Here is a 14258-nt window from a genome sequence, read left to right as displayed (position 1 = left end):
ACCCACGTAAGGTGGTAAGAAAGACTCACCTCACAGACAGACGAAAAGTTGAAATGATACGTTGCTCTGAAACCCACACTACCGGTCAACTTTACGAATAACAGTAACCAAAACTCAGACTATCATTCAAATAAATAAACTACCCCAAGGTCAAACCCTAGTCAAAATCTAGTTCAAAGTCAACTGGGTTGACTCGGTCAGTATGCGGGACGTACTTTGCAGTTGACCGAGGATTGGGGAGCTGACCTCATTTATGCAGCTTACCCCTCGGTACACGCAGTGTACGTGGCTGCTCACCATCCCTCTTATTAAGTGCTTAATCTTTTAAGCACTTACGTCAAAACTTTAGATCTAGGCAACAAAAGATGTTCTTAACCATAAAGTTTCCAACTTTATAGTTTAGCAAGGCTATTAAGACCTTAAATCCATAAACCCTAGTCTCTTAACCCATTAAGACCGTCTAGCACTTGCATGGAGAGAAACTAGTGACGAAAAACCCAACTTTATGACTTAACACCCTTGAAAACCTATGAAAGGACAAATCAAATGCCTTGGAGTACCCTATACTCACAAAGACCAAGTTTGGGACCAAAAAGGGAACAACTTTGAGCTAAAACTAGATCCATAAGATTTCTACACCAAAGTTGAAGCTTTTTACCTCCACAAGGTGCATAAGGGGGACAAGATGTTGGTTCCAAAGTCTTGAGTGAAACGTCATCACCTCAATGCTCTTCCTTCTAGTCTAAAAGCTCCAAATGGCACCAAAAATGGCTCAACAAGCTACATAGTTCACAAACACTCTTTATGGTTTCGAAATGAGGAAGGAGGCTGAAGATAAGAAGGTGCATGTCACCATAAATGTGTTTAAATAGGGTCCAAACCCTAAAATGTAAGGTTTACACCCTGGTTGCGTATGCCCGACGTACCAGTGTACACACATCATACTAATGTGATCCAGAGTATGCCCTTGTACGAAGGTGTATGCCTCGCATACTCCAATTGACTCCAAAAATTACAAAATTGCCATAGGGGACTACACTTGCAATTAAAGCACAACTCAAGGTTTAAAACGAATACCTGAAAAACAGATGTTACAACTCTCCCCCATTTGCAATTGACTTCATCCTTGAAGTCTGATGCTGTGAATAAATCTGGGTAGTGCTCTCGCATCTTCGCCACAGACTCCCACGTCTATTTCGAAACCCTTCTGATTTTGCCATTGGACCTTGACCAATGACACTTCCTTGTTGTGCGGTGCCTTCGTCTTCCAATCTAAAATTGCCACCGGTCTCTCCACATAATTCAGTTGATCATCAACTTGAATTTCATCCAGAGGAACAACTGCGAACTCATCAACCACATAATTCTGAAGCTGAGACACATGGAAGGTGTTATGGATCTGGCTGAGCTCATCGGGCAAATCCAGCCAGTATACGACCTTGCCTACCTGGGTTGAAATCCTGAAAGGTCCAATAAATATGTCTCCTAGCTTGCCCCGCTTCCGGAATTGGATGACACCTTTCCAGGGTGACACCTTCAGAAGCACCAAGTCTCCCACTTAAAACTCAAGATCTGAACGTCGCCGATCTGCATAACTCTTCTGCCGGCTTTGCGCAACCTGCAAAAAGTCGTGAACCTACTGAATTAACTCAGTATTCTTGAGTACAACCTCAGTACTACCCATGACTCGATGCCCGACCTCCCCCAGCAAACCGGAGTCTGGCACCTTCTTCAATAAAACATCTCAAATGGTGGTCATCCAATACCGGCATGGTAACTATTGTTATAAGAGAACTTGGCCAGTGGGAGGTAAGTATCCCAACTCCCTCCAAAATCCAACACGCAGGCTCGGAGCATATCATCGAGCATCTAAATCGTCCTCTCGCTCTTGCCATCGGTCTGATGGTGGTATGTTGTACTAAAGTGAAACTGAGTACCTAACTCCACATGAAACTTCCTCCAAAATTTAGGTGAAACGAACATCCCTGTCTGAAATCACCGATACCGACATTCCATGTTGAACTCCAACCTCCCAAACATAGATGTCTGCTAACTTTTATACGGATATACTCTCGACCATTGGTATGAAATGCCTACTCTTGGTCAGTCTATCAACAATGACCCAGATGGAGTCAAAACCACATGCCGTCCTTGGCAATTTTTTGATGAAATCCATGGTAATCTCTTCCCACTTCCACATGGTAATATGTATGAGTTGTAGCTTGTCTTGGGATCTCCGATGCTCGACCTTGACTTTCCTACAATTCAAGTAATGCTCCACAAACCAAAATATTTCCCTCTTCATACAGGGCTACTAATAACTCAAGCTTAGATCTATGTACATCTTCGTGGCCCTTGGGTGAATAGAAAACTTTGACTTGTGCGCCTCCTCTAAAACCGTCTATCTCACTCCACCTGATGCCGGAACCCATAATCTACCACATTGAGTCAACAACCCTCGATTGTTTGTGACAAAATAAGGGAACCTGTCCTCTGATCTGCTCGGTCTTCCAGTTTTCCTTTTTCAATCCCTCTACCTGAGCCTTCTTGATCAAATCCATCAAAGGCAAAGTGACAATCATCCTCATACAGGTATACGAGATAGATGAACTCACGATCTTATGTCTCAAAGCATCAACCACCATATTGGCCTTCCCAGGGTGGTACAGGATCTCGCAATCATAATCCTTTAGCACATCCAACCATCTCTGCTACCACATATTCAGATTTGGCTGGTCCATCAAATACCTCAAACTTTTGTGGTCAGTGTAGATAATACACCGAACCCCATACAAATAGTGTCTCCAAATTTTAAAGGAAAAAACCAGAGCCTCTAACTCCAAATCATACGTTAAGTAGTTCGCCTTATGAGGCATCTGATGGGTTTGAGCCAAAAAAACATCCTATGTGCGCATGCAAACCCTAATGCTTGGAACTAGGTTTCTCTATTGTACATGCAATTCATCAAATACTTGCAAACCCTAGATCTAGAGTATATAATTCGAAATTAACATAACAAAACAGATCTAGATGATTACCTCTTCTTGAAAGCTTGAATCTTCTTGTCCTTGGAGCTTAAAGTCACAAATGTCACTCCTCTAATGGCTTACAAACACCACAAGCAAGAGGATGATCTTAGAGAGAGAGGTTGGAGGCTCTAAAATTCAGCTCTGGTACTCTTAGGAATAGGGTTAGCCGATTTCTGAAGCATAAGGGGTCTATTTATACTTGTGCTGCTAGGGTTTCAGTCAAAACCCTAATTGGATAGCTTAGGCCTTAAGCAGTTTAAAGAACCTTCCAGAATAAAGCCTTGGACGAAATCCAGATGGCCTCCCACTCTAATTTCGTCCACCCCTTAATTCCAAAGGATTCTCAGCCCAAATCAACTATCACACAATTGACAGTTCCAATCCTTTTTATTTAATTAATCTCTTTTAGCCACAAAATTAATTATTATTTAATTCTTGTCAAATATTAATTAAACCATATGATGTCTCCTTTAATATATTAATCATATAACATATTAATAAATCATAATAACCTCTTTATTCATAAATCATCCTAACATGTTGCTTTGGTGAAGGCAACCCAAAATGACCACGCAAAACCGAGTCAAGTACTTACCAAATATAGTTACGGGCTTAGACACTAATCCAACAGTCTCCCACTTGGATAAGTCTAGTAACTACAAATGTAAATACAATTCTATTAGCAATCGTAGCTCTCAAAGACGCTGTCGAACTCTAATCTTATCAGTAACCTGTCCTTTAGATAAGGGATCCTATAATCCTCTGTTCAAGATATCGTGCAGACAATTACATGGAATATAGTCATACTTATTGTCCAACAGTTTGTTTCTCGATCTCATATTTGTTTGAAATAGAACTTAATTGAACACATCAATTCAGTCCTGACTGGGCCCGACACATTAGTCAAACCAAATCATCGAGGGGCCCAGATATTGCTGATGGGTTTTGGTCTTAACAAATAATCTAAATTAACATTTAATCATATAATTATCCATATTTGATTTATTTAATGATTTCTTGCAAAACAATTTACCAATTTAATCAAAATAATTAATCAATTATCACATAAGGAAACAAATATTTTATTAATTGATAAATATCTTCAATTAGATCAAGAATATAGTCATATATATCAAAAAAATCGGATTTATATTGATCTAATATGATAAGGCAACTATCCTTAAGCAAAAACAACAAGAAATCCCGGTTTTCCCTCTTTCTGACCAGCCGACTCGTCGAGTCAGGCATGGACCCGTCGAGTCAGCATGAACTCGGCGAGCTCATCTAGAGACTCGGCGAGTTAAGCAAGCAGAACCACAAAAAACGAATTTTTTCAACATACAAGGCATCAATACAATAGAAACCAATCTAGGCTCTGATACCATTGATGGGTTTTGGTCATAAGAACATCCTATGTGCTCATACAAACCCTAATGCTTGGATCTAGGTTTCTCTATTGTACATGCAAGTTATCCAAGACTAGAAACCCTAGATCTAGCATATGATAATCAATATAACATATAATAAGGGTTTAGATCATACCTTGATTGTTATGTAGCAATAACAATCCCAATTCCTCTTTGTATTGACTTTAGAAAGCTTAGAGTCACAAATGTCACTCCTCTAATGGTTCACAAACACCAAAAGCAAGAGGATGAAGAGGAAAGAGGATGGAGGCTGCCCTAAAACGTGTGAAACCCTAGAAGGATGCTTAGCCACGTTTTTGGGTCATAAGGGATGTATATATAGTTAGGCTATTAGGGTTATCTAACAAGGAAACCCTAATTTGGATGCTTAAGCCTTAAGCAACCCATAGATTCCTTTCCTTAAGGCTTTGGACGATTTCTTAGAAATAAGAATCATATCCATTTGTTTTAGAAATATGCAAACACCAATTTTCATAACGATTTCATTGCATGGAAATAAATAAATAAGTCAAACGAAAATTTATTTTATTTATAAAAGCAGCGGAAAACATTTGTCCTTACAATGCAAAATCCATTGAAAACTATGTAGTCAAAAATTCCTAAGAGTTCTATCATAACTATCTAAGCTCAAAATCTAATCTTCAAGTCCATGCGATCAAGATCCATTTCTTGTGATTAGATTCATCTTGCTCTTTCACCAAGCTTCCTTTCTTTTCACCGATCCTGCAAAACATTCAAATGCAATCTTATCACATCATGTATTAAGAATCAATGAATAGGAACTTAACGAAGTTAGATAGTGGATTTTACCTGAAGCACAACCATACTCTTTGACTCTCCCATCTTCTGGAATCTTCAGGCTCCTTGGGCAGACTTGTATCCAACGCCTTTTCTTTTGGCAGCAAACGCAGGTCGGTTCTCCTAGAACGTCCTCGGAAGCATGGTCGGTTGACTTTCCCAACAAAGACGCTCCATTGCTTCGCCAAATCAATTCTGATTCAGCAGCAATGAGCATATAAGTTAGGTCAATGAGGTTATCGTCATGATCCATCATATAATACTTTCTTTTGAACTCATTATATGATTCAGGGAGTGACTGCAAAACCCAATTCACAGCCAACTCATCCGGGAATGACACACCCAACATTATCAACCTATCAATGTGTGATTTCATTCCTAGAACGTGGGCACACACAGGTTTACCATCTTAATATTTCATTTCCAATAGGGCTTTAGTGATATTGAACCTTTCAATTCTTCGATCTTGTGGGTTAGGGAGAACAATTGGAGGAGGTGGAGGAAGTGAAGCATGATTTCTTGTTCCTCGATCGAATCGTGGAATACCATCTTCATGTGGAATGCTTGTTCCACGGGATTTGGGAAGACCATAGTTGTCGAACTTTGACATTTACAAAATGGGAGAAAACGAATTCAAGTTAGTTGATTGATTGAGTCCTTAGTAAATCACCCAAATGAGATACTAAGGCTAGGACCCAACACAATATTCTACAACTCAGGAGAGGGATGCCGTAACCCAAATTGCAGAACATTTGAAGGTAAGTGAATGACGATTCACTAATTTCCACCATGAAAAACGAAAAAGAAATTTAAGTTTTAAATCTATGAAAACTCCTAGATCCTTTGAGATTCATTGAACATTTCAATGGCATGTTTAAATCTCGATATGCCCCTCTTGTTTGTGACTCGGATGCCGAGGATCACAAAGCGGGTGTGAATAACCATGCAAACTACATGGTGCCCCCACATGTTACAGTCACCTATTCGATGTGCCGGTAAACCACACACACTCCACCGAACTATGACAAACATTGAGTCACCCTTTGCTACCTTTGTTTAGAACCATTTAGTGTGCCGGTAAACCACACACGCTCCACTAACGTCTTCGCAAGGGTACAAAGTGTAATTTCATGGAATTGCATCAATTCACTTTGCCTAAGTAACTAAGATTGGGAATTTGAAAAAGAAAAAACATTTAGTTACTTTAGTAATTCATTATACTTATAATGGAAGGTTTTGTCCTATCCTACCCGTTCGGCTAATGACCCTCCACTAGTCAAGAGTGTGGTGGGTAAGAGTGGATACTCATTCAATCGCCATTTTATAGGCAATTTCCTTAAACACCCCTTATAGACCAGCTTCGTGAATGAGGCCTACTAACGGTAAGACTGACTTTTACTCATACATACATATATATATATATATATATATATATATATATATATATATATATATATATATAATGTTAGACTTTTAATGTTATATATAGTATAAGGTGTATTTTACACTTTTAAACTACTAGGTTGTCACATTTAACAATTATACTTTTAATTCAATTAAACTGTAAACCAAAACTTTTATGGATTTATTAAACCTCTTTTAATTATACTCCTTAATTAATAAAACCACAAGGGTGTGATTTGAATCTTTTTCAAAACAATACTAGGGTTTTAGAATTTAACATTCCTAAATTAAACATTTAATCAACTTTTAAATTCCTAAACTTGAGGGCAAGTTTTGAAACATTTCAAAACATTAGGGCTTAGAATTTATATATACATCAAAATTAAACTATTAATCAAAATTTAAATTCCAAAACTTGAGGACAAGTTTTGAAACCTTTTTCAAAAAATTAGGGTTTCAACTATTTAAGTTTAAAAAAAAAAAACAACAAAACTTTTGAGGTCAAATTTAAACTATAAAACCTAAAGGGGAAAATATGAAACATTTCATAGCATAAGGATCAAATAACAAATAATCTAAATTAACATTTAATCATATAATTATCCATATTTGATTTATTTAATGATTTCTTGCAAAACAATTTACCAATTTAATCAAAATAATTAATCAATTATCACATAAAGAAACAAATATTTTATTAATTGATAAATATCTTCAATTAGATCAAGAATATAGTCATATATATCAAAAAAAATCGGATTTATATTGATCTAATATGATAAGGCAACTATCCTTAAGCAAAAACAGCAAGAAATCCCGGTTTTCCCTCTTTCTGACCAGCCGACTCGTTGAGTCAGGCATGGACCCATCGAGTCAGCATGAACTCGGCGAGCTCATCTAGAGACTCGGCGAGTTAAGCAAGCAGAACCACAAAAAACGAATTTTTTCAACATACAAGGCATCAATACAATAGAAACCAATCTAGGCTCTGATACCACTGATGGGTTTTGGTCATAAGAACATCCTATGTGCTTATACAAACCCTAATGCTTGGATCTAGGTTTCTCTATTGTACATGCAAGTTATCCAAGACTAGAAACCCTAGATCTAGCATATGATAATCAATATAACATATAATAAGGGTTTAGATCATACCTTGATTGTTATGTAGCAATAACAATCCCAATTCCTCTTTGTATTGACTTTAGAAAGCTTAGAGTCACAAATGTCACTCCTCTAATGGTTCACAAACACCAAAAGCAAGAGGATGAAGAGGAAAGAGGATGGAGGCTGCCCTAAAACGTGTGAAACCCTAGAAGGATGCTTAGCCACGTTTTTGGGTCATAAGGGATGTATATATAGTTAGGCTATTAGGGTTATCTAACAAGGAAACCCTAATTTGGATGCTTAAGCCCTAAGCAACCCATAGATTCCTTTCCTTAAGGCTTTGGACGATTTCTTATGGGCTTCCCCATAGAATTCGTCCACTCCTTAATATAAGGCAATCCATAGCCCAAATTGCAATTATCTTATAATTCCAGTCCCTTAAGTTTAATTAATCTCTTTTAGTCACAAAACTAATTACCAATTAATTATTGACTAATATTAATTAAACAATATGATTTCTCCTTTAATATATTATTCTCATAATATATTAATAAATCATATTTAATCCTTTCTCTCCATAATTCATCATATCAAGTTGCTTTGGTGAAGGCAACCCAAAAGGACCATGCACCATCGGGTCAAGTACATAACTTAGACACTAATCCAACAATTGCTTCTACCCTCCTATGATAAAAGGAACAGATAAACTTTGACTTATATGCATTTACTATCTACTAATCAAATCATACACAACAATGTGTTTTATAACATCAAGTTACTGATGTGTTTACGCATTATCAATGCACAACCAATTAGCAAACAACAAACCATATATCTAGGTTTTAAGACCATATGTTATTATCGTATTGTGATCACTCGTGATAAATTCCAAGACTGTTGGTCCTAAGCAGCATGCATCATTCAAGACTCTTCGCTAGAGATTGTGTGAGGCACCGGTATTTGCCCTCCCTAAGGGAGTTAAGGATTTTGTGGTCTACTGCGATGCATCCATTTCAAGGTTGGGTGTTGTTTTGATGCAGAGTGGGCATATGATTACATATGCTTCGAGGCTGCTGAATCCTCATGAAGCAAATTATCCTACCCATGATTTGGAATTGGGAGCGGTAGGTTTCACTCTCATGATTTGGCACCACTATCTTTATGTAGCTCAATATACCATCTATACGGACCATAAGAGCCTGAGATATCTTATGGATCAGCCTAATTTGAACATGAGGTAGAGGAGGTGGTTGTATGTGGTGAAATATTATGACTGTGAGATTCTGTATCACCCAGGCAAGGCCAATATGGTGGCCGATGCCTTGAGCCGGAGGGTTGTCATAACCCTGATTCAGGATGTGTGTATGAGGTTGACTATGATGACCCTAATGTTAAAAATGATCAAAGAAGTGTAGTCGGAGGCCATAAAGGAAGAAAATTAGAAAAGTGAACGGATGATCGATACATTTCAGCCTTTGATATCGAGAGTAAGGGACTTTTGACTCTTCATAGGCGGGTTTGGGTTCAATATGATGGTGGGGCTCGACGAGTATTGATGGAGTAGGTCTGCAAGTCGAGATTCTCCATTCATCTGGGAGCTACCAAGATATACCTTGATCTAAAGCATAGTCATTGGTGGCCATGTATGAAGAAGGATGTGGCTTAGTTTGTAGAGTGATGTTTGACCTGCCGGAAGGTCAAGTCTGAGTACCAGCGCCCTCATGGCAAGTTGCAACCCTTGGAGGTTCCACTATGGAAGTGGGAGCAGATCACGATCGATTTTATCACAAAATGGTCGAAGACTTCAACGGGATTTGATGCTATCTGGGTGATAGTTGATCGTTTGACGAAGAGCGCTCATTTCTTAGCTATAATTAAGTGCTCTTCTGCGGAGAAATTAGCTGAGATTTATGTTCGAGAGGTAGTGGCTCAGCATGGGGTCACGACTTCTATTGTGTTAGATCGAGATGTTCGTTTTACTTCCAGGTTTTAGAAGAGGTTTCATGAAAAGTTAGGAACCCAATTGCATTTCAGTACCGCCTATCATTCGCAGACTGACGAGCAGAGCGAGTGGACTATTCAGACACTTGAGGATATGTTGCGCGCCTGCACCATTGATTTTGGTGGGAGATGGGACTCCTATCTTCCCTTAGCTGAGTTTTCTTATAACAATAACCATCATGCCAACATTGGTATGCGTCCTTTTGAGCTTTTGCATGGGAGGAGGTGTCGGAATCCTATTTGCTAGGGCGACGTCGGTCAGAGGGTTATAGGGAGCACTAAGATAGTGCTCAAGACGACCGAGCTCATCCATAATGTTAGACAAAGATTGCTGACGGCCCAGAGTCACGAGAAGAGTTGTGGGGACCAACAACGCTCTGAGCTAGTGTTTTAGGTCGAAGATCTGGTACTTCTGAAGGTATCACCCTGGAAGGGTGTTATTCACTTCAGGAAGCGGGCCAAGATAGACCCCAGGTTTATTGGCCATTTTAGAGTGTTGGCCCGTGTGCAGAAGGTGGCTTACCGGTTGGAGCTACCGGAGGAGTTAAGTCAGATTCATGATACCTTCCATGTTTCCCAGTTGAGGAAGTGTATAACTGATGAGATATATATGGTTCCTTTGGAGGACATTCAAGTCGATGACTGTCTAAATTACATCGAGAGGCCAGTGGCGATTCTGGATAGGAGAGTGCAGACCTTGAGGAACAAGGTAGTGAACTTGGTCAAAGTTTAGTGGCAACACCGGAAAGGCTTGTAGTGGACTTGGGAGCCCAAGGATGAGACACACGAATACTAACCTGATCTGTTTTTCGAGGCTGACTTTGAAGGGGAAGTCTGATTCTAGTAGGGGTAAATATAACATTCAGTTTTCAACTATTTTTCATTATTGGTCCCTTGTGTCAAAAATCTTTGCATTTCAGCCGTACGTTGGCGTACATAAGGTACGCTCAACGTACATGATCAAGCCTTGGAAATATGGGACTCATGCTAGTACATTGGGCGTACATGTGGTAAGCAGAGCGTAGGGTCTAAGCTAGTACGCTCTTGGACCTTCTAGAGATAGCCTCCACTCCTTCCAAACCCTAATCTCGAGTCTCATCTTTGTTTGTGAAGATTTTGAAGCTTTTTAGTGATTTTGGTGCTCTCTTGTTGAAGAAGAAGACAAATGAAGAAGGTGATGTTGCTTGCAAACTTGTATATCCAAAAACTACCTCACCTTGTGCATCTTTTGAAGGTATAAAGTTTATACCTTGGTGTGTTTCTTCCTAGATCTCTTAAAAGGGTTATTATGAACCTTTTTGTCATAATCTTGGATCTTTGTGAGTATGGTGTACTCCATAGCATATTAGCTGTCCTTTCATGTGTTTTAGGTCATCTAGAATCATAAAAATGCTTGTTTGAAGGTCCTTTTTTCCCATGCAAGAGTGTGGTGGTTTTGAGGTTTAAGTTACGGTTTTGAGTTTTAAGTTTATTTCAGCCATGCAAAGGCTTAAAGTTATAAACTTTATGGGTTAAGATATTCTTTTGAGATTATATCTGAATTTGGGTTGCATGTCTTAACGATTAAGACGTTAAGCAGTTAAGTTTGGGATCACACAGCGTACACCTAGCGTACTTCTGGCTACGCCTAACGTAGCCAGGCCTGACCCAGACCTAATTGTGATGATGATTTGTATCTGATACTTGTGATTTTTCTAATGGTTTAGTTTATGAACAATATATTGGGTAATTTAAAAATGAAAATTTTGGTTTGAATTTGAGGTGTTACGATAAATGATTAAGGGAGTGAATGTTGGGTTATCGATTATTTACTAGGTCATGGGAATGGGTCAATGTGTCAAAGTGTAGTAGCTTACCAGTGTGTTTTAGTTTGTTTTATATAGTGTTTGGTTAAAGAATTTCAAATCAAGGGTTGACTATTGCATGAAATGATATTATCACAGGCAATGTGTCTATTAAGGAGATTAATTAGAACTTGCTAGACAAGCAGCAATCCAGAAAGAAGGAAATGTCATGTTCAAGATTGCTAGGACTAAAAATGGTGCAAGCTTCTGAATTATGAGGAATATTTGGGGGGGGGGGGGGGGCGCACATTTTTAATCCCATGGGTATTTTGGGAATCGTTCCTTTTATGCATATTTTATGTTAGATTATGATATAGTTTTTTTAGAATAAACAAGGTTATTGTCTAGGATTTTTCAGTTGAGTTATTTCAACAAATTAGACCTTGTTCACCAATTAATTAAAAGTCCGTTCTTCTTTTTATTCCCCTATTTCTTTTCTTTGTTGTTCGGTTTTTTCCTTAGACATCAAGGTTGATACCTTACATAATTAAACTAGCTTTCAAGAATTTGCTGTAACTCTATTTTGATACTACATTGTACATGTGCACATACCAACATGATTTAGACATTCTTTCTGATTTATTCTATCCAATTAGCCTAAAGCGTGCCCCTTTTCATTTATATCCCTTTGTTAACCCCATACCAACATGATTTAGACATTCTTTCTTGTTTTATTCTATCCAATTAGCCTAAAGCGTGCCCCTTTTCATTTATATCCCTTTGTTAACCCCATACCAACATGATTTAGACATTCTTTCTTGTTTTATTCTATCCAATTAGCCTAAAGCGTGCCCCTTTTCATTTATATCCCTTTGTTAACCCCATACCAACATGATTTAGACATTCTTTCTTGTTTTATTCTATCCAATTAGCCTAAAGCGTGCCCCTTTTCATTTATATCCCTTTGTTAACCCCATACCAACATGATTTAGACATTCTTTCTTGTTTTATTCTATCCAATTAGCCTAAAGCGTGCCCCTTTTCATTTATATCCCTTTGTTAACCCCATACCAACATGATTTAGACATTCTTTCTTGTTTTATTCTATCCAATTAGCCTAAAGCGTGCCCCTTTTCATTTATATCCCTTTGTTAACCCCATACCAACATGATTTAGACATTCTTTCTTGTTTTATTCTATCCAATTAGCCTAAAGCGTGCCCCTTTTCATTTATATCCCTTTGTTAACCCCATACCAACATGATTTAGACATTCTTTCTTGTTTTATTCTATCCAATTAGCCTAAAGCGTGCCCCTTTTCATTTATATCCCTTTGTTAACCCCATACCAACATGATTTAGACATTCTTTCTTGTTTTATTCTATCCAATTAGCCTAAAGTCCGCCCCTTTTCATTTATATCCCTTTGTTAACCCCGTTACGCATTAGCTTTCGGTTGAACCTGACCCGGTTACGGAACGACATGATTTTCTATTCTAGATTCACCACTACGAATATTCCCCAGTTAATGCAACACTTTTTCGAGAACGACTATTGTCGGTCTATGGGTAATAATGACCAATTATATCAATTTTTTGGTAATTAGCTAACATTAGTTCAAGACCTATAGAAATCTATAACAGTAGAGTAGCATGAAAAATTTAGGTTCCATTTTTTTCTTGCATCAAAGTTAATAGTCATAGCTAGTTGCATACAATAGTAACTAATCGCTTTACATCAAATTACGTACAGTCTTGCAGGAACATCGATCCCAACAAGACTCAAAAACAAAACATGATTCTTCGATCCCGTGGGGTCATGGCACACCGAACTACACCAAGAAAGATCTCCTCATTGCAGGGTATATAAAGTCTGGAATCAGCTGTAAACTCGTACTCTTCTCGAGCTTGATCCAGCAACGCACCGAATAGAGGGTGTTTTAGTAACTTCACCTTGATCACAAACCTCCTCTGGCTTTCACCTACATATACCACCAAATGACCCTTTGGGACATCTCTAGGAATACATGCTTCCTCCTTTCCTCCATGCATGAAAGATGACGACCACCTGAATGCCCATTGCCAGCACTTATCACACTCTGCGTCAGAAGGTAAAACTTCATTATTCATCTTTCCACATCTCTTTAGCCATGCTTTCAGAATCTCTCCTCTCAGCATGTCTTCTATATGTATGTATATATTAATATAAGTATCTTTTAGCTAGATAGATAGATAGAGAGAGAGATAGAGGAAGAGAGATTGGGTTGAGAGTAGGAAGCTCTGGAGATTTATATATGAAGAGCGAAAGAGAGAGAGGGAGAGAGATAGGTATAAAGTTAGTGTGGTACTGCTTGACTGCTGTTGTCATTAGGATTGTGTAGTTGGATTTTGGTGTGATGGCTGTTTGTACTTTAATTTGTATTATTGATACGAAACTGCACGGACAAGTATTTTGAATGATTAAAAAGGTATTTAGGGATCACATCAATATTTTACAATATCTTTAAAAAAAAAAAAAATAGTACCAATTGCACTTAGTGCATGGACCTTTAACCCATGCACCTTTTCATCTTCCTACTTGTGGGTGTTATGACACTTAATTGTTATCATATAACTATATGCCGCTTTTTAGGAGAATTCTTGCCTTCCTAATTAATCATTTTGTTAACCATGTGGTATGGTTGGGCCGATGTTTAGGCTGTAAAGTTAAC

At 38.2% G+C, this 14258-nt stretch overlaps 1 protein-coding gene across 1 annotated transcript; it reads right to left on the bottom strand.

Annotated features, from left to right (window-relative positions):
- Window positions 1–13196: 13196 nt before the first annotated feature.
- On the bottom strand, window positions 13197–14044 carry LOC111916232 (auxin-responsive protein SAUR50). The gene has a single exon (XM_023911851.3). The coding sequence runs from the start codon at window positions 13723–13725 to the stop codon at window positions 13330–13332; it is 396 nt and encodes a 131-aa protein (XP_023767619.1). The 5' UTR covers window positions 13726–14044; the 3' UTR covers window positions 13197–13329.
- Window positions 14045–14258: the final 214 nt, after the last annotated feature.

Source organism: Lactuca sativa, chromosome 2 (genome assembly GCF_002870075.4).
Source record: "Lactuca sativa cultivar Salinas chromosome 2, Lsat_Salinas_v11, whole genome shotgun sequence".
NCBI lineage: Eukaryota > Viridiplantae > Streptophyta > Magnoliopsida > Asterales > Asteraceae > Lactuca > Lactuca sativa.
Note: the sequence above shows the minus strand (reverse complement) of the source record. Positions and strands in the feature narration are given on the sequence as shown.

Bases quoted from the DNA above. Each gene is read 5' to 3' on its own strand.
- LOC111916232 (XM_023911851.3), bottom strand. From the start codon at position 13,725: ATGCTGAGAGGAGAGATTCTGAAAGCATGGCTAAAGAGATGTGGAAAG.